The sequence below is a fragment of the Dermacentor andersoni genome, chromosome 4 (genome assembly GCF_023375885.2).
Source record: "Dermacentor andersoni chromosome 4, qqDerAnde1_hic_scaffold, whole genome shotgun sequence".
Taxonomy (NCBI): domain Eukaryota; kingdom Metazoa; phylum Arthropoda; class Arachnida; order Ixodida; family Ixodidae; genus Dermacentor; species Dermacentor andersoni.
This window is the reverse complement of record NC_092817.1, coordinates 23,664,035-23,684,082: the sequence shown is the minus strand read 5'-3', so window position 1 is coordinate 23,684,082 and position 20,048 is coordinate 23,664,035. Positions and strand designations below refer to the sequence as shown.

Below are 20,048 nucleotides of genomic sequence, written 5' to 3'. Positions count from 1 at the left end.
TCGTAATCAATGTCGACGTCACCACTTCTATTAAATTATCGCCACTAACTGCCTGATATATACTGCCTTTTGGTGGATTCAGTTGAACTGTTCTGTTCCATTTAAAACCGCGTTATGCCGTAGCAGTAGTCTCAGATTTCGTTAGCCGAGGCTACTGACCGGGCTCTGCTAATCAAGAAGTCGTCATGTGAGCACGTGCCATTTTGTATCTTCCTTTTCCTTTTCTTGCTTCGCAAATTGAGCTCGGAAGTAGTGGGCCGCACACTCGTGACTCGAGCGCCTCGGGGATATCGTTCTATAAACCCGAGTTCCCCAGTGGAACGCCAGCGGGGCCGTCCCAACAAAGCTGCCGCTAGCTCGCCCACGAAGATTCGTGCAATATTTGGTTGTTTCCTAAATGCTATAGTGTTGTTGTCGCCGTTGTATACGGTTATAGTCCGCAAGGACTCATCGAGGTGTCTGCGAGAGCGCGGCCACGTGTTTTCTAAGAACTCTCTAGAAATTATGTTGATTATTCAACGTCTACGCGAGCCAGGGTAAACACACCGGGTCATGTTCGCAGCTTCGCTGCCACTAATCAATGTTTTCGCACTCAGTTAGGCCTCAGCTGACGCAATAAGCCGGGACCAGATCGCCAGAGACCCAACGTGCGATCTAGAAGCAAGTAGGTTTCGTGCAATGAGTGAAATATATTGGTCTCTCTTTGTGTTATGCGGAAGATTGAATAGCAAATATATATATATATATATATATATATATATATATAGATATATATATATATATATATATATATATATATATATATATATATATATATATATATATATATATATATATATATATATATATATATATATATATATATATATATATATATATATATATATATATATATATATATATATATATACATATATATACAACCATTCATTTTAATCAAATTTTAATCAAATTATTTACTATAAAGTTCCAACGATCCCCTTGTTTCGAAAGTGCGTGGCAGCATCCCTCCTCGGCTGCTACGGATGAATTGAAGAAGTAAATGTTATCAATAGAGTAGAGATCTTGGTGAGTTAATACATGGTTTAATGACAACGCCAGTGAACAGAAGAGCGACCACAAGTAAGAGAAGCTGCCAGGACGACGCTGGTGCTTCTGACGAGAAGTTGACGAGAGGTTAGCAGCAGGACGGAGAACGATGACGATGTCAGATTTGCGGGGAACATGACGAGGAGTTGATACCATTCTATCGAGAAGCGGATGCGAAATTGTTCTCCTTTCGAGAGACGAAACTGACAGCATGGTCATGCTGATGTGAGATTGACGATGAGTTAACAGGAAGCCAGTGACCGAGAAATTGACGGGTAATCCAGAGGATGGCTGTCTAAGGGCTGACAAGAAGCTCAGCGGATGACCGCCAACTTAACTCAGACCTTGCGTTCCCGAAAAGGAATTACAAAGGCGTTCTTACGCAAAAATGCTTTGTAAGACTGGTCACCAGCCGAAATGGACAGCGGGCGAGACAATGGCAAAGTGGGCAGGAAAATGTATAGCTTTTACGAAAGAAATGTTTTGAGAATACGGCCGTTGTTCTTTTGTTTTCTGCTGCTGCCGATAAAGGTTTTTCTCTTGACAAATTAAAAAGTGAAGGGAGAAATTAAGTTCCTATTCATGTAATACACGGCAAAAATTATTTCAATGGTTCTGCATGCGTACAGTCAATTAGCTTTCTACACTTATAACGTCAATGGGCACTGACACAACCCGGCTTAATATTTTGCAGCCCCGCATTGTCAGATGATGCAATCCGCAATGAATGCTGAGGCTGCTCAGCGGTCGTGATATCTTCGTCATCGGAGAAGCGACGGACATTCGGAAACATCACCATAAGAACTTGCGAGGACCGCAAGGCAAGGAAATGTGTTGAACGCCGGTTGAAAGAAAGCGGTATAGCTTCAAGGGCTTTCGAACTGCTGTGAAACATGGAATGCGAAAGGCTTTCGCAAAGCAGCGGAAGCTTACTGAAGGAAGTGAGAGGCGCCCAGAAAGAATACAAAGCAGTGGAGTAGAGCAATGGTCGTCAGCAGTTGTCGACATATATACACGGTGCGGCCACATAGATAACTAACAACCCATGCATTTAGCAGGTCACCGACACCTATGTGTTGAAGCGAATCAAGGATCGCAAATTGCAGGGCATTGTCGTATGCAGTCTTAATGTTCAGGAGAACATCTCCGACTATCCGGCGGCAATATCTTTCCAGCACCACGGTAGACCAAGTCAACGAGAGAGAGAAAGAGAAAACATATTTAATGAGCCTAAGACGGCTTGATTTGTAAAAATAGTTCTTTTTCATCAATGCAATACCCGTCTCTTCGAAAGGCGTTCATAAAATCGGGATATAAGTGCGCCATGTTTTCGTCAACTTGGATAGTTCGTTCAAGTTAGAAAGTGCCATTTCACTGTATTAAGTCCCAATAATTATTCTCAAATTACTGTCCCTTTTACACGCCAGCTGCGTCAAATTATTCGGCGCTGCTCTCTGTAAAACTCACCTTTATTATTTTTTTTTAATTTATAATGTTCTTGTTTCACTGCAACATGGGCATCAGTTGGCGACCCTTGCTTTTTCGTCCTTACGACTCTGAGGTGACTTGGCGAGAGAAAGTTCTCCGAGTTAATTTAAAAGCAAATTGTCGCAATAAGAAACTCTGGAAAGTCAGCCCGCGTTGTCTGCAGTTATGCTCGCATCTAACAGGAGAGAAAACTGACGTTGCCACATCTATGAATAACTGATTCTTCGCCAGCGCTGACATCTGACAGCTGTCTCACTCGGTTTGCGTCAGAAGGCTGCATGTATGATGGCCACACAGCAGCGTATCGCGGCAGAAGGCACGGCAAATGGGCACCACTCCGTTGGCCAGAAATTCAATCTCGTCTGTTACGGCTAAGATCCCAGCACGTGTGCCATAGGATGATGCGACGCCCATTTAGTGCCGGGCAGGGGTATACTTTCGCAAACCGCTCGCGAACGAACTTGATGAAATCGCGACGGAGAGTGGCTCGCCTCGCTAGAATAATAATAATAAAAAAAGAAACAGTAATTGACGTGCACCCCTGTCTCAATTCTCCTGTAATACGGTGTGCACTTATAGCTCGCTGCAAAACGCTGAACAGCTCTGCGCAGACTTGCCCTTCGCAAACCCTATAGCCAGCGCACCCACGCATACAAAAGTTGACGCGCATTGCTTTCGTTGTTTATTTCTTTATTTATTAGTGTTTTTTCTTTTGCTAAGTAATTTATGGACATTTTGTTTCGCAAGCGTCTTTTAATTCCTTTGCTGAAGCTCGGCGGGCCGTGCTTCTCGGATTCTCAAAAGTGACCCCCCCCCCTTTTTTTTTTCTTCTTTCGTTCTATTTTTTTTTTATCTGTACGTCCCTTAATGCGTCGTTATACCGAAACGCACGTCATTCGGGATACGTGAGCTGCATCGTCATGTTGTGCGCGTTCTCTGTGGGTGGAGCGAGCGCGATTTACCGCGACTACATAGGTGCGGGGGCGGCTCTTATTCTGCGGACGACAGCGGATCCAGCGGATCTTTTGGAATGAGCTCGATATGAGCCCTTGAAAAGTGAATCGAATTTCACGTGTGTACATGCAGGCATGCCCTGTGTTTCATATTTCGTTGTACGCGAAATTCCCACAAAAGAAACGCTCTTCGTTGTCGTGAGGGATATATGTTCATTACATTTTTTTCAATATTTGATTGAATGTTCATGAATGTGGCGCGTTCTTAATATAAATATATGATGCATAACTAACGGTATTGGATGAAGTCCTGTCATGACTCAAGACTGCGATTACCGCTTATTTACTCCCGACGTCTAGAGAAAGGAGGACAAAGGAAAGGCGGGAAATTAACCAGCAAAAGCCCTGTTTGCTGCAAGGGGGAAAAGAGATTGAAAGAGATAGGACGTCTGATGAGATGAAGGACGCTCCGTAGTAGTTCGATGTTTACCGATGTTTATGAAGTGACTATCGTTTGCGGAAATAGGATATTGAAAGCCTGCTATCTTCAAATAATTACCTCCCACTGTGAAAAAAAATATTACAGAAAACAACAAAGAGGACAGGATGAAAAAAAAAAAAAATATCAGTAGCGTGAAGCGAGTCCTTCGGCTCTGAAGTAATTTACTGCAGCAGCAATTGATCCGTCGGCTTGGCCCGACGTCTCCAAATTTGTGCGAAACTGCTGCAATCCACGGGGAAGTGCCCGAACTGTATGCAACGGTGACGACACCGCGATGACGATGGTGACGACACGATTACAACGACAACGGAATGACAACGATGGTTGCATGACGACGATGCGGTGACGAAAATGACGACGACAGTGACACGACGACGCTTGCCGTGGCGTAGCGGAACGGAGTTGGCGAACCCTCTTTCGAGATTTTAAGTGCCGTCGCTGTAGAAAGAGTCGAGATAGAGAGAGAGAGAGAGAGAGAGAGAAGCACAGATGAAAGGGTGGTAGTTTGTGCCAGTGTAAACAAGTGTAAAGCGCGAAAGAAGACGGAACGACAAGAAACGCAGACAAGCGCTCATTCGCTTGCCTGTTTTTTTCGTCGTTCCGTCTTGGTTCGTGCCTTGAACTTATTGGAATATATAGATGAAAGGCAGGAAACTTAACCAAGATTGAGCCCGGTTACCTACGGTGCATTGGGAGAAGGCGAAAGCAGATGAAAAATTTGAGAGAACGACAAAAATTCAAAGAGTGCAGACGCCGACGCAGTGAAAATTGTGAACGCTGCATCACAGTCGATGGTTCGCTCCTAAGAACTCTTGTTTGTCGCTGTCAGTGCTTTGAGTAAACTGTTCTAACAAAACAAACACCTTTTACATAGTCCGCACAGACAAGTAGAAGCAAAGAGTCTGTGTGAAAGGGTTTTGTTAGAGCAGTTAGCAACCACAAACAACAGTTCCTAGAAACGTCTTTCAGCGTGAGAACGGCACAAGATTTACTTTTCTTAAGGGTCATTGTATTTGAAAAAGGACCATGGCAGGAGAACTTAGATTTTTTTAAGCAATGCAAGTTGAAGCTTTTGCTCCTTGACGCGTCCCTTCTTTTGTTAAATGGTTCAGAGGAAGTAGCAGGTTTTATCAGGAGCTCATGGCGAAAGCTTGCAAGTTACATCCTTGTCGTTTGATGTGAAACATTAGTATTATTCTTTACATACAACACGCTTACATTTATTTATTTATTTATTTATTTATTTATTTATTTATTGCAATACCTTCAGCGCCCGAAGGGCGTGATAGAGGGGGTGGGTCCATTATTTTCATACAATCGCAATAACGTAAGCTACAACATTGTTATATGAAAATAAAATAAAAATAAACAAACAATAAGAACAGCGCATATAAAAACCAGAACAGACACATGGTTTATTCGTGCCTTCATCTATCTATCTATCTATCTATCTATCTATCTATCTATCTATCTATCTATCTATCTATCTATCTATCTATCTATCTATCTATCTATCTATCTATCTATCTATCCATCTATCCATCTATCCATCTATCCATCTATCCATCCATCCATCCATCCATCCATCCATCCATCCATCCATCCATCCATCTATCTATCTATCTATCTATCTATCTATCTATCTATCTATCTATCTATCTATCTATCTATCCATCCATCTATCCATCCATCCATCCATCCATCCATCCATCCATCCATCCATCCCTCCATCCATCCATCCCTCCATCCATCTATCTATCTATCTATCTATATATATATATATATATATATATATATATATATATAGTAAATAGCGGCGCAGGTTATTCTGAGATATTGCATTCCATATAGATGAGATGGAAGTTATTAAATTACAGAACAGTGCAGCGATTTATGTTGAGAGGTTCTTAGAGGTTGTCTTTACCTGCCCTCCCTTTACATGAAGTGGGAGGACAACATTTATTTGCAAAAACAAGCTGTCGGCATAGGCTCCCGCATTGCGCTCTTTTTAATTGATTAGGTTTTGGCTTCCCAAGACAGGCGTCCTTTTAAGTTAACGTGTTAAATGTATTAATTGATCTATTTTAAAAGCCTTTAAGTTTATAGGCGATTACGTAGTTTCATTTAACAAGCTCACAAACATGATGCTTTGTTAGACGCGGATGTTATTAATATCTTAGCAGTTTTTAAACAATGATTGCTTCTCCTATAATTTATGCTTGAATTGCCAGAAAATGACAGCATTAGGTTTCTTGACCTGAGGCTGACATTAACATCTAACCACACATGTTAGCCACATGATCCGTGCCAACTAGTATGAAGTATGAATCTGCACATTCGAAGTTAATCAAAACAAGCGTGACAAATATGTGCTTTGTAAACGCTATGAAAAAGTATCACAAAATGCCGGAAGGCCTAGCAACGTTGCCACCTAACAGATGCTGCTTATCTCAGGCACACTGTAGTTTCAGTTTTCGAGAACCTGCTCAGAAAAAGCGCTGGTAGGAAAATTTATGTAGGCAACCTCCGCAGAAAATCCAACGAACCGCTGTCATTCTCTATACATTGGTACAGTATACGATAATTTGAAGAAGATAGCCCAAAGCGCCAACGTTCGTGTATTTTCGGCGCCAGAAAAGCTGCCAATGTTATGCATGTTAAGTAGCCAAAACCTAGCGAAATCAGTCACGGTTGCACTGATGAAACACGAAAAGCAGTTTGCATCTTGATTGCGGGCTGTTTAAAGCTCGCCTTTTTGTCTTGTGGAGAAGTACAGTACATGTGGGCCAGACGGGAAAATGTGCCAACACAAGCTTATCCGAGCACAAGTGTAACGGTCAAAGGTATATATATACGCAGGGAAACTTATCCTATCATTGTACATGTTGTGGTTTTGTTCCGTTGTATCACATGCGCAGCATTAGCGGTAGGGCGAAGTAACAACTCACCAGAGAGATAGTCGAAGCAGATATCAGATACCGAGTAGCAGAGCAATGTCAGAACCGCCTCCATTTTCTTGCTGCTTTCCTGCGCAAGCTTAAGGATGCCGTATCGTTTTCTGTTATTTTATTGTTTAATTCTGTACAACAAGTGTCTATAAGAACGTGTGCCCTATGCCACTAAATTAGTTGAAAGTCAGCGCCCTGTGCGTCTCGTTTCTGCGGTACCTTGTGCACAATACGCTGTGATTTAACTACATTATTAACAGCACATACAAAACATTACCAGTACTCACCTACGGGGCAGAAACCTGGAGGCTTACGAAAAGGGTTCTACTTAAGTTGAGGACAACGCAACGAGCTATGGAAAGAAGAATGATGGGCGTAACGTTAAGGGATAGGAAAAGAGCAGATTGGGTGAGGGAACAAACGCGAGTTAATGACATCTTAGTTGAAATCAAGAAAAAGAAATGGGCATGGGCAGGACATGTAATGAGGAGGGAAGACAACCGATGGTCATTAAGGGTTACGGACTGGATTCCAAGAGAAGGGAAGCGTAGCAGGGGGCGGCAGAAAGTTAGCTGGCGGTTGTGATTAAGAAGTTTGCAGGTGCAACATGGCCACAATTAGCACATAACAGGAGTAGTTGGAGAAGTATGGAAGAGGTCTTTGCTCTGCAGTTGGCGTAGCCAGGCTGATGATGATGATGATGACAAAACTAGGAATCCGCAACGTCTACTTAGATGTCGCAAAACAAATATATTGTAGTCTCTTCTTTAACATTACTCCGAAACTAACCCAGTATTGTCATGCGTCGCAGACACCATTTTACTGGGAAAAATTTTGCGTTCCCGCCGCAAGTAAAAAATAAAAATAAAACAAGATGCGGCGAAGCAAAGGAGGGAAAACAAAAACAAACGAAGCGACGCTCGCCGCAGAAGGGCACAGAAAGCTTGGCCCTCAGAGAATTCGGTCACGACTGCGCTGACTTTTGACGCACGCCTCGCGTCTGCGCGCGGGTTTACTTTTTCTCGCAGGGCCTGTCAAACATAATATAAATCTAGAAAACGAAAAAAATAATAAAAATAAACGTTTGACGACGGTGCGAGTGTATATAGACTCCATTTTTAAGCACGCCTCGTTCTATATTTTGTTTCCTTCGCGCCTGACTGCGGCAGGGGGGAAGTCGAGACATTTCAGGGGTGGATAGAAAAGGATGCGCGCGTACGCAGCTCTGGGTCACTCAAAAACGTGCAGCGTTACGGAAGCCACGAAGAGCGCACATGCAGTCACCGACACCATTGCTTTCACGGCTAAAAGAAGCGCGTATCAGTAATTGCTGCCACTCGCCGATCAAATGTTGCTTTAACGTCATGCCGCGCGCCTTAAGACGTCGCCCGTTAATTTTTTTCGAACACAGACGACACGGACCACATAGAAACGTAGTGATGAACTGTATAGACAGCTCTCAATGCACGCCTGACGTACATTGACACTTCCGCAGCGTTGCACAGATGTTCTAAGACGGCGTGTAAGCTCTCGCGTTTGTAAGCGATAGCTCGCTTCTGTTTCTTATTTTGCTCGTACGGTTGCTTGTCTGGTTGCGGGCCCGCGCGTCGGTAATGCGTAAACAAATTTCACAAGCGCGAGTCACTGACACGCTTTGCTCCATCTTACGACCCTCCCTCGCATCTCACGCACCATCGCTTCGAATGCTGTGCCTGCCTTGCGGAGTTCTTCAGTGATGCGTGCGCGAGCTGACGCCTCTCGAGCGTATTCCAGGCGCACGTGTGCGCGTGCGGTCGCGCGTGCGCCACACATGCGCAGCGAAAAAAAAAATTGAGCACACCTCGAAATTCGCCCGCGTGTATTCGTTTCTATTACGCGCGCGTGTTTCGCAACTGTGGCACCGGAGTCTAAGAACCCGCTGTGCGCCGGATATCCCGTTTTCGCGTTCTTTCTTTTTTTTTTTTTGTCACATGCGTGCCGAAAGTCTCCAGAAAGTGGATGGTCAGGTATTTCGCGCAGCTATAGGTAACGCTTTTTATTTCGTTACGGAAAGCATTTAAGGACGATCTCGAAACGTTTTCGGCGCTATGCTGCTTTTGAGAGCTTCTGAGATGACCACATGTTTTTCCTAATGATTTCGCATCTTAAATGACGAATGCGTCGTTGCGAGTTCTTGTTTCCTTCTTCAGGGTATCCTCTGTCCCCACTATACGCTGAGCCTCATAATCGTATCGTGGTTTTGGCACGTAAAACCCCAGAGCAAACCGAACGTGCGTCTGGTTAACCTGCCTGCCTTTCCTCTCTTCTATTTCTTTCTCTCTCTCTCTCTTGAAGGTATTCTTTGATAAAGCAAATGTTTACGTGTATCTAGATCATGCACGCGCGTCCAACATGCATTATAGTTCTTCCTGCGCTGGCAAGCAAGGTAAGATCGCAATAAGTTACAAACAGCCCGAAAGTCACAGAATGCAAATATAATAATAGCACAATGAAATATTTCGCACCAGAAACTTGCAACGTTCATTATAGTTGTTCCTGCGCTGGCAAGCAAGGTAAGATCGCAATAAGTTACAAACAGCCCGAAAGTCACAGAATGCAAATATAATAATAGCACAATGAAATATTTCGCACCAGAAACTTCCAACGTTCATTATAGTTCTTCCTGCGCTGGCAAGCAAGGTAAGATCGCAATAAGTTACAAACAGCCCGAAAGTCACAGAATGCAAATATAATAATAGCACAATGAAATATTTCGCACCAGAAACTTCCTTTAATATCATATTGGGCCGCTAGATTAAAACCTTGACAATGAAACTAGGTTCACCCAATGTTCAGCACGAAATAGTTTCCTCTTTAACACGGCATATTGAATATTCTGGTGGAGTAGTGTACAAAATAAATATTTTAGAAAGCTATTAATGCCGATGGCATTCTGTGATCTCGTTGTGTTGCGCTTTTGTGCAACGCCGAACAAAAGTGCTGAAGTTAAAATACTGCGGGGAGCCAGTAAACTAACAAACCTAACGCTCAGCAGACGGAAAGCCAAGCACATGGGGTACAGCACAGGAAGTCTTATATACTCGAAGATTTCGAATAGGGAGACATGGCAAAAACAGGACAGCTAAGTCCAAGTCATTGTCCTTGTATGCTTTAGACTTAAGAGAAAGCTTTAGCTCGGGCCCAACTCCGACGCGGCCTATTTAAATACATGTAAAACGAAAAAACGTTTTTCTGAGATAACTCCTGGACCAATTTTAATGAAATTTGTTGCATTTGAGAGAGAAAGTTAAATTCTAGTGACAGTAGGAGGTGGATTTTCGATTTAGGATCTGAACGTTGTTAAATAGATTTTCAAAAATTCGAAAGTTTGAAAAAGATAGAAGCATGAAGTTTACAAATTAATAGCTCCGCACCAAGAACAGATATCGCGGTTCTGTAAACGGCACCCATTAGATAATTAAAAGCGGACAAATTCGATATGTCATTTCATTTCTTTGATGAATTTGTTACGTTGTGTACAAGGCTTGTGTAAAAGCTGTACTTCCATATTACTAAATTTTTTTAGATTTATGTGTAACATATCAATTTTGTCCGCTTTAGATGTACTATTATAAGCAATTCATAGAACTGTGCTATTATCTTTCATTGTTGAGCTACAAATTTGTAAACTTCATAGTTTTATTTCCTGAGAAAGCTTCCTCTAAAGAGGAAGCTTTAGCTCGGGTGCTCCTATATAAATAAATGTAAAAGGAGAATTCGTTTTTGTCGGCAACCACTGTGCCAAGTTTGGCGAGGTTTGTTGCAGCTAGCTAAAAGAAAAATTTTAAATTTAGTGACTGTTTGTTTCGAATTTCTGATTTAGGTTGTCAATATTTTATTAAATATTGGCTAAAATCGAAAATTTTCAATAAAGCGAAACTATCAAGTTTACAGCTTTGTAACTCAGCAACGAAAAATGATAATACAATCCTGTGAATTACATAAAATAGTACATCTAAAGCACACAAAATTGACATTTTACATTTAAAGTAAAAAAAATTTAGTAATATGAAAATACAGCTTCTGGAAAACCCTTGTAAACACCGCAACGAATTCACCTAAGATATAACATGACACATCGAATTTGTTCGCTTTTAATTATCTAATGGTTGCCGTTTACAGAACCGCGATATCTGTTCTTGATGCAGAGCAATTGTTAACTTCGTGCTTCTATTTCACATTTTCGAATTTTTGAAAACTTGTTTAACAAAATTCAGGCCCTAAACGGAAACTTCGCTTCCAACAGCCACTAGAATTTAACTTTCTCTCTCAAATGTAAGAAATTCCATTAAAATCGGTCCAGGGGTTAACTCGTAAAAGCGTTTCTGCATTTTACACGTATTTGAATGGGCCACGTCGGAGTTAGGCCCGAAGTGAAGCTTCTTCTTCCTGTCGCAATTAAAAAAAAGTATCTTGGGACTTTAGATAGCTTATGTAAAATATGTGAGTGCCTTATTTCAAATTTTTTAAGATCACCAATCAATAAAGGACTTTCTCTCTCTCTCTCTCATATTGAAACGCGATAATAAAAAATTCATAAAACACACTAACGATAAAAAAGCGAGAATTATTGCTTTCTTGCATTGCACTGCGGCAAATGCGCATGTCAGCCACTTTATCATGAAGCAGAAATCATGAGCAGAAATAAAAGCGGGCAAGTGCGTGATTTAATCGAAGTCGAATTTTCTCGCAGATTAGGCGCGCAGTGTATAAAGTCCACGGTTGTACCTCAGACTTTCTAATAAAGAAGTACACTTCCTCAGATGAGGTATTCAAGCTTCAATGGAGCATCGCTATTGGCCTCGATCTCCACCACTGGAAAAGCTGGCGCCACCGTCGGCATGACGTGCTACGAGGGATCACGTGGACATAGCGGCCGCGTCGGCTGCTTCGGGAGCGCCGAAGCGAGCTGAAAGCGAGAGTTTAAATGCCCTCGTACGCTGCGGTCCTCATTTAGTGGCGACATTTTCCCGCTTCGAGTGTCTCCTTTACAACGCTTGAAAGCACTACCATAGGTAGTGGCTGCCTTTGAAGGCGCGCAACATGGTAGGCTACTGCTCGGTGCCGCAGTAGCCTCAGGACAAGAAGCTGCGTGAAGCTTGGCTCGCGAAACATAAAACCGGCAAACAGTCATCGGCTACAACTCGGGTATGCAGCAAGCACAGACGCGAGGAAGATTCCTGCTACGGCGCCGGGTCTGCGATGTTCGGAAAACACGCACTGAGACGCTCGCCCGAGTCCGCTGCCCAACTAATGTGCTGACGGTTTGGTCTATGAACGAGGCAGCCAGTATCTATGCTATAGATGCTGGCAAGTTCATTGGAGTGGAAAGGGAGCGGTAAGAAGCACATTTAAAAAAAAGCATGGCATATGGTCATGTTTGTGTTATTAATGCACTGGATTACAAAAGAGGAGCAGCGGGAAATCGCACGCTGAGAACACCGATAAACATATAGTGCGACGCAACTCGAGGAATAATATTGAAACGTCCAAGAATTTAGAAAAAAAAAGAAGATTGAATCGTCGCGACGTCACATCACAGTCCCACTAGGCGTCGAAGTCTCTACAATGAAATTATGTTTGAACAGCTTTAATAGCGCCCACGCAACAATGGCTGCTTGTATACTGTCAAATGCTCATATTCGGCGGCCTAAAGCTCATGGCACGGTGCGAAAATGCGCACGCGGCAAAAGCGAAACAGTGCGCGGACACGCATGCAGACGCGCAGTCGGTCGCTACGAAGCTGTGCTATCGCTGCAATGAGGCTTCATTCTATTACGTTCCATTTAGTTATACAAACACTATAAGAAAATATTTCACATAGTTTGCTCTCAGCGTTTGCCTACTTTTCACACAAGAAGCCGGTTTGGGAGACTCCATCGCGGCGACCGCGCGCAGTGGCATTCACTGTACGTATTCGGTAAAGAGATAGCGTCTGCAAACGATTCTGTGCTTTCAGTTTGCCCATGATTATTATTTAGACAGTAAAAAACTGCTCTTGTTTCGAAAGTACTTACAGAAATGTCCGGGAGAGCTCCCGCGTGGTGTTTTCAGTGAGCGCTGACATCAAAACCTATGAGGAGCGCGCCGCGTGATCCCTCATACTACGTCAGCGAGGCGCTTCCGATAGATGGCGACTCCGTAACTCCTCGCCGCCAATAGTGTTGACATGCGTAATGCATGTTTGTCATGAACGTGAGTGCATATATTTCATATAGCGGCCTTTTGCAATGAGAGTTAGGCGGGAATAGAGGAAAGAAGAAAAATTAAGAAGGATAAGTTTATTGCTTCTTTTATTATATATACATACCGGAATATATGGAGTTGGGGTCTCAGAACGCAGGTATGAGTGGCGAGAGGGGTCCTTGGAATAACGGTGATGATCACTTCAGATTCGGCAAACCGTTCATGAATACAATATGACGTCATAATTACAACACATGTACATGTAAAGTAGAAGAACCTTGCAGAGCTAATACCAACTTAATTAAGGTGTAACATACTTGGCTAAATCGTAGGGAAAGTATGCCAACAAATACATTTTTTATAGGTCTGTTTAAAGCCAAAACGCAGGTCTTGTCATTAACTATGAACGTTCATGAGCAGGATTGTACATGTTATCAGTTAATATTTATTCACTGCTAGTGATATGGGAACTCAGCTTGAGTTTGAAAACGCAGAGCGATGTTGCTGAACGTATCTGATGGGGCAGTTCATTCTACAACTTCGAAATTGTATAAGTAAATGAAAACAGGCCATAAATTGTTCTTGTGGTAGTTTTAACAATGAAGAAGATGTCGAGTTTAGCCAATATAGTTTATTTCGTTTTATTTATATTATTGTCGGGTAGGAAGGTTAGCAAGACAAGAGTTCGCTGTTTGCTACCCTGCGCTGGGTTGACCACCGCACGTGCGCTGCGGACAGACAATAAAACTTCCCATCGTTCGTGCAACCGTGGTTACAGCGGTCATTACGACCAAATGCAAAGTTGCGCCCATGATTACAAGGAATTACGAAATGCAGTGGCACACAACAAGCGAGTAATCGGGACGCGTTCCTAGTGTGGCTTCCCGGAGTGTGGGCTACTTTGCCGTAAGTCATTCCAATGAGACCACCGTCTTCGCAGCGCAGCGTTCCGCTACAGTGGCCTTCAGAACATCGCAGTAACTCAGGCGCATCCCTCTTCCGCCGGCAGTTATATGGACGGTGAAGAGTAGAGGAAGGAAACGAAGCCAACCGTCGGTCTGTTTGTCCAGCTGAAATATGCATAACGAACTGTCTTGTGATGAAGGTGCCAGCGGATCGGAACCAAGTCGTTCGCTGTCGTTCCAGTTGGGCGATTTGTGAACTCGCCAAGGTTCTGTCAGCAGCATCTCCCGCGTGTAAGCTACGTTGCGCCTCACATGGGTGAGCGGCCTCCGCTTTTGATAGCTGTTCACTAAAACAATCGTTCTTTTCGAAGTATCTCTTTGCAGTGCCTTGACAGGACGCCCTCGCCCAGCCATCACGCTGCGGATTTGTCTGACAGCAGCAATTTGTACTTACAGGGACTCCGCGGCAATAAATTATCCCGCGGTCCTCTGTCTGCGACAGAGAAACATAGCGTACGGGACAGGGATGCCTTGGCGCAGCGCACGAAAGTTGCTAATAAGGAAGGGCAGCGAGCTATCAGCCGACATCTCCATGTCTTGTCTCGAGGGACACTGAGAAGTGCTTTAATTAATTCAATAAAAAGTCCCTCTGGAGTCCTTAAATAACATATTCCTATAATATTACTTATTTGTTTCGCAGCCCCAGATTGCATATTTCACATTTCCTGTTCGGTTCGCGATTGCTACCATGCCATCATCTAAGGGGCGACTAGTAAGATCGGCTGTAAAAGCCGTAATTTTCTATATATTATCCACCTATTTCGACGTAATTGTTCAAAAGTGTGCGATAAATACCTACTCAAAAGGATCCACATGCCCCATGTACCATAATCATTTATGGTCACATGGTATCAACTGGGAACATGCGGATTTACATACAGGATCCGGTACAATCATATAGTATTATATATGCAGGAAATATGGGGCATACCTTCCTCTCTTCAGTAGGGATAATATTTACACAGTTATGTGCATCAGGTTGTTGATAAGTGTGGTCACGCGTCATAAGGCTACCCAGTTGATGAGAGACGCCGCAGTGGGTGAGCTTGGGCTTCTATAACGCGCGCCCGATGCTCGCCAAAAGAACGTTATAGCACTGCGCGTCAAACGAATGTGGTCGCTTTGATTGGAGGTCGCACCCGCTACGTCACGTGTAGATGCAAAACGCCACTGAGCCTGCAACAACTGGCTGCCCAAACCAGTGTGAATGCTTACTTAATTATTCATTCGGCTTTTATACTCAGCGGGAATGAGCGACTCTTAGCTGTTCACTGTCAGTGTACAATGAAAACGCAAACGGGCTATTGTCGGGCGATTTGCATTTTCCGCACGTTGCGTGTACATGCGCATAGAAACAAGCGCGGTGGTGCTTTAGGGCTACAGTTGCCGTGTACAACGAGCGTCTAAACCCAGCATTTCTCGTACCTCCTTTTTTTTTTTTTTTTTCGCCTTGGGGGAATTAAGACTTCTAGTGAACGCGTAGCAGAATACAGACACTGTTTCACGCGTCGTAAAGCGCGAGTAGTCGTGGAAAATAGAAACAAAAAGAAATGAAAGAGATTACGCGACCCTGGAGCACCTCAAGGCTGGAACAATGCGCGAAAATTCCTCTCATTAAGAGCAAAAGCTGCTTTTTCCTCATCCTGCATGCGACTCACGGCCACTGCATTCACGTTGACAGACTGTATAACGACGTTATCTTGCAAAAATATATGAATGCAAAGGAAAGAGTTGGAGAAAAGAGGAATGTTGAAGGGAGGGTATGCGTAAAGGCTAGCACAGTTACATGGGCCGTGCGCTGAGTCACACTAAGTTGTTTAGCGGGATTCAGGAAAATTCAAATTCAGGAAAACTTCTTACGCTAGAATTGTTCTTGAGAGAAGAGTTCAGCCAATTCTGAAGCTAGGCATTCAAGTTGATTTGAAATTCTAACGCGGCATGTTTTACTTCGTTCTTGATCAAGCTGCTCGAAAAAACACAACTGTTGTATGTGTGCCCGTGTGAGATTTCATTCGAGCGTATGGACACGCTGTGTTTCCGCTATCGGATTGAGAACATGCATGACCACGATGTTTGTCCAGAATACAGCACGAACCCTCGACCGTTTATCGTTGTGCGATTTCAAGGGATTTCTCGCACACGGTCCTTATACCAGCGGGTTTGTGTGCGTAAGAAAATATTTGTACTGGCTGGCCAGAAGAGCGTCGTTTCGTTATGCAAAAACGTACGGCTTGAGAAAGGAGGTGCATATTTTGTGGACGGATTCACCCTCGGAAACGCCTCGACTACTTTATACGCAGTGTTCTTATCTCACAATGCGCCAACTGTCGCTTGCAGCGTGTACATTCTTTGCCTTGAGAGGTTTAAAACTGCGCTCCATCTAAATCCGGTGACCGCGTCTTTAAATTTATTACTCAGCTTTGGTCAAAATCTGCGGGTCGGCAGTGCTGACAATATTCCGTATTAGTCAGACACGTGCTATGCAAATGAATTCCTCGCAATGACTTGTTTGTTTTTCTTCCAGTAGGTAAAAATGCCCAGAGCTGGACAAGTGAACTTGTCCAGGGGTGAATGAAGATTGTCTAGGGACAAAGGTCGTAAGAAAGTGCTGAGAACGTCCGGAATACGAACATACCAGCGTACAGACTGCGGACCGTTAGTTATGAATGATAAGTTCCACGGGTCACTAATGCAACTTCTTCAAGGAGGAGGCCTGCACACATTTACATAACTATAATAAGTGCTATGACAAACCATGCAGTAGAAAACAATTTGTTACCTGCGTTTAGCTGCGTTTGTCTAGAGAGAGACAATAGATACTCGCGAGATAATTCTTGGCGCATTACCCTTAACATCAACTTTAACTTGACTAACCGTACCGTGCAGTGTTGGACAGTACATGCCTGCCAGCTTAGACTCCACATACTTCCAGCAGAGGAAGCTAGAAGAGAGGGGATCAGTCGAGAGCCGTTCTTATTTTTTTTAATCCAGCTGCTTTACGCGTTGCAGTTTATGCATGAAGCATGTACATGTGCGCATGTTAATACGAAAATTTACATATACACAAGTATTTCTTTCTTTTTTCGGCTGCATTTATGCGCCCAAGGGTTTACGTTCACATAAAACAGATGCATACAAAGCGCGGAAATTTCTGTTGGGAATCAAATCTTTACTTTTCATATGACAAGTGAACGAACGGCTGTAGCTGGAATATGTAGCGATAGGGGGGGGGGGGGCGAGCAGAATTAGGAACTAAATATCACGAAGTAATTACAACGTTAGAATATAGTGAGTAAGCTGCTGGCGAGGACTCCTATAGTGCCCTAATTATACAGACAATATTGAATGGAATATTTTCTCTCAACAGGGAGCTCCTTCAGATACGGTGACACGACTTTTAATTCTAATGGCCTGCTCAGTCATGACGAATGCGCCAATCCTTTCCAATCGCATAGGATCACGTGCTTCTGTTTGATTCCTCCTAATCTCTTAAATGTTCGCCTTTCCTTAATTGGTTAAATCGAGCTCTCGGGAAATGAGGCTTAGCCATGCGTTAATAACGCGAGGCGCATTTCGCGCCTAGTTTTATTGCGACAGCAATTATGTGGACACTCCAGGCACTTTTCTGCCGTCGTCGTAGGCGTCCCTTCACCGTGAGGTTTGGTCGCGTACGTTTTGCGCATCGACAAGACGCACTCCTTGTGGTTGTTCAGCGGGATACCTGAAAACTGCTAAGCGGGGAAGCGGTTGCCTGAAATATCTTGTATTTTTATTCTTTGCGTCTTCGATTTCTGAGCGATGGCCGCGCATGCGCGTGTTGTTTCGCTACTGTGAATTATTTCAATAAACCAGCCAGTAAGCAGTGATCGTTCGAACTGCGTCTATGCATCGTATCAGTGCAATGCCTTTTGTACGTTAGCATTAGCGCGTGACGTAAATATAAATTTGTTTCCGCTTGCATCTAAATATTTCAATGGATAAGTTTCCCGGAAGAAGTTCATTTATACACTGAATAAAACTATATTCTTAAATGACCTTACTTGCTGTGCAAATTCTGAGTTGTGGCGCACCAGGCGCCAGTTTGAACTTTACGTGAACTCTTCGCGAGCGCTTTCGGGCCTATGTTTCTTTTTATGTTGGCATTGTATTTCATTTTTACGCCTGTTTTAGCCAGTATATTTTTGTTCTGCACTGTCTCCGACATTTCTACTCGTTAGTTTGTTTTACTCGGCCAATTTTCTATAAGTATTGTTTGCCTAAGAGCGAAAGAGCATCGGGCATCATCACCCTTTATGCCAACTTCTCCTGCACGCACATTTAATAAAATAAGAAAAAGAAATACGTAGAGATAATGACCGTATGTGCATGACACCTTACACTGATAAAACATGTACAAACTTGGTAAGTTCACTATGCACTCATCATTCATTTTACAATGGGCTGATGAAAGGTTTGCCATTTTGGATGGAGAACTTGAACGTGCTCTTTTTCGAACGAACACTATGAAACGTAGGAGTGCGTTGAACTGTACTGGTCAACACCGTGGTGTGCGGTGAACAGAAATGTGGTGAACAGCACAAAAGAGTGCCCGGACACCGGACAACGGACACCGGACAACGGACACAGATAATGCAGTGTGATATGTTCGTGCCGTATTCGAATGACACTGGAACTTCGATGTATTTCTTTGCGGACCCCGCTGTCTCTCCGGCTGTCATTGAAATTTTTACCTGAATGTTTCTTTATTTGAAGAAATTATAAATCCATCCAGAGAAGATGAAATAGTCATGCTCTGAGTCTATGGCCTTTAACAATCAAACGCTACGGAGTTAGATTCGCTTTCAGAATCGCCAGCCGGAGCCGCTGTACGTGTGTTTCTGGCGTCTATAATTAACAGGAGTTGAAGAAATACCACACGATGGTGAGGCATCGGATCCGTTGTGAGAGACTGTGGAAACGTGCACATAATTTTACTGGAGGTCGGATTGTACAGCAACAGACCATCAACCCAGCGCCCCCAACCGACCGACTGAGCGGAGGATGCCGTCACCTGTGTGTCGTTCGCCGGCGACTCCTCGTCATCTTCGGCGTCGACTTCGCCTTCCCCGTAGTCCGGATCCAACTGCTGCGTCGTTGGAGGAGGCGGTGCCTCCACCAGCGACTCGTTGGACGCCGACTTGAGCTCCTCTGTGGCACCGCCGGGGTTCGGCGTCGACGACGGCACGGCTGGCGTCGCCCGGACGTCGTCTGCTGCGCACCGCTGAACGGAGCAGCAGCAGACGACGGCGACGACGAACGCGATGACCGAGAACATGGCAAGTGGCACTCTGCGTACACGTTCTTCGCAGTCGTGGGACGCTGGCGCGCTGTGGAAACTCGACCAGTCCGGTGAGGAGGGGTGTCCACAAACGGGCGAGCGAGATATACCTCGCTAGCGGCGATGTCTGTGTGTGTGTGTGCTGTTGCGGGGCGCGCTATAACGGCGCGGGAGAGGAGGAGGGGACGAGCAGAGGAGGCCTACCTGAGAAAGAGCGTTCCGCGTTCGGTGAGAACGTTTCGGAGCGAACGACGGGACGAAGAAAAAAACTCGTTTCCTGCAAGCGCATTTCTTTTCGTATTTGTTTTATTCTTCTTTCTATTTTCTCGCCTATCGGTTCTCTTTTTATGACTTTTTTTTTTCGTGTGTCCGTTGCGCGCACGGCTTCACTAAAACGGTGCATCACCGTGCAAGCTACACCTGGCGAAATATAACCGAACTAGCGAAGCAGTTACTTCGCGTAAAGACTGTTCACATTAAACTGGCGCGCAAACGCTGACTAGCATTGATAACTAGCCATCTTGGAAGCCAGCGTTACGGTAGATGACAGGGAGCTCAAAT

The 20,048-nt window shown here is 44.0% G+C and overlaps 1 protein-coding gene across 1 annotated transcript in view; it reads right to left on the bottom strand.

Annotated features, from left to right (window-relative positions):
• The window catches only part of LOC126535865 (ganglioside GM2 activator-like), a 61,115-nt gene extending 41,477 nt beyond the window's left edge, over nt 1-19,638 (bottom strand). Inside the window, exon 1 of the mRNA XM_050182712.3 lies at nt 19,221-19,638. Within this exon, the coding sequence (XP_050038669.1) occupies nt 19,221-19,484 (264 nt within the window). The 5' untranslated portion in view covers nt 19,485-19,638. The remainder of the gene's footprint in view (nt 1-19,220) is intronic.
• Nucleotides 19,639-20,048: the final 410 nt, after the last annotated feature.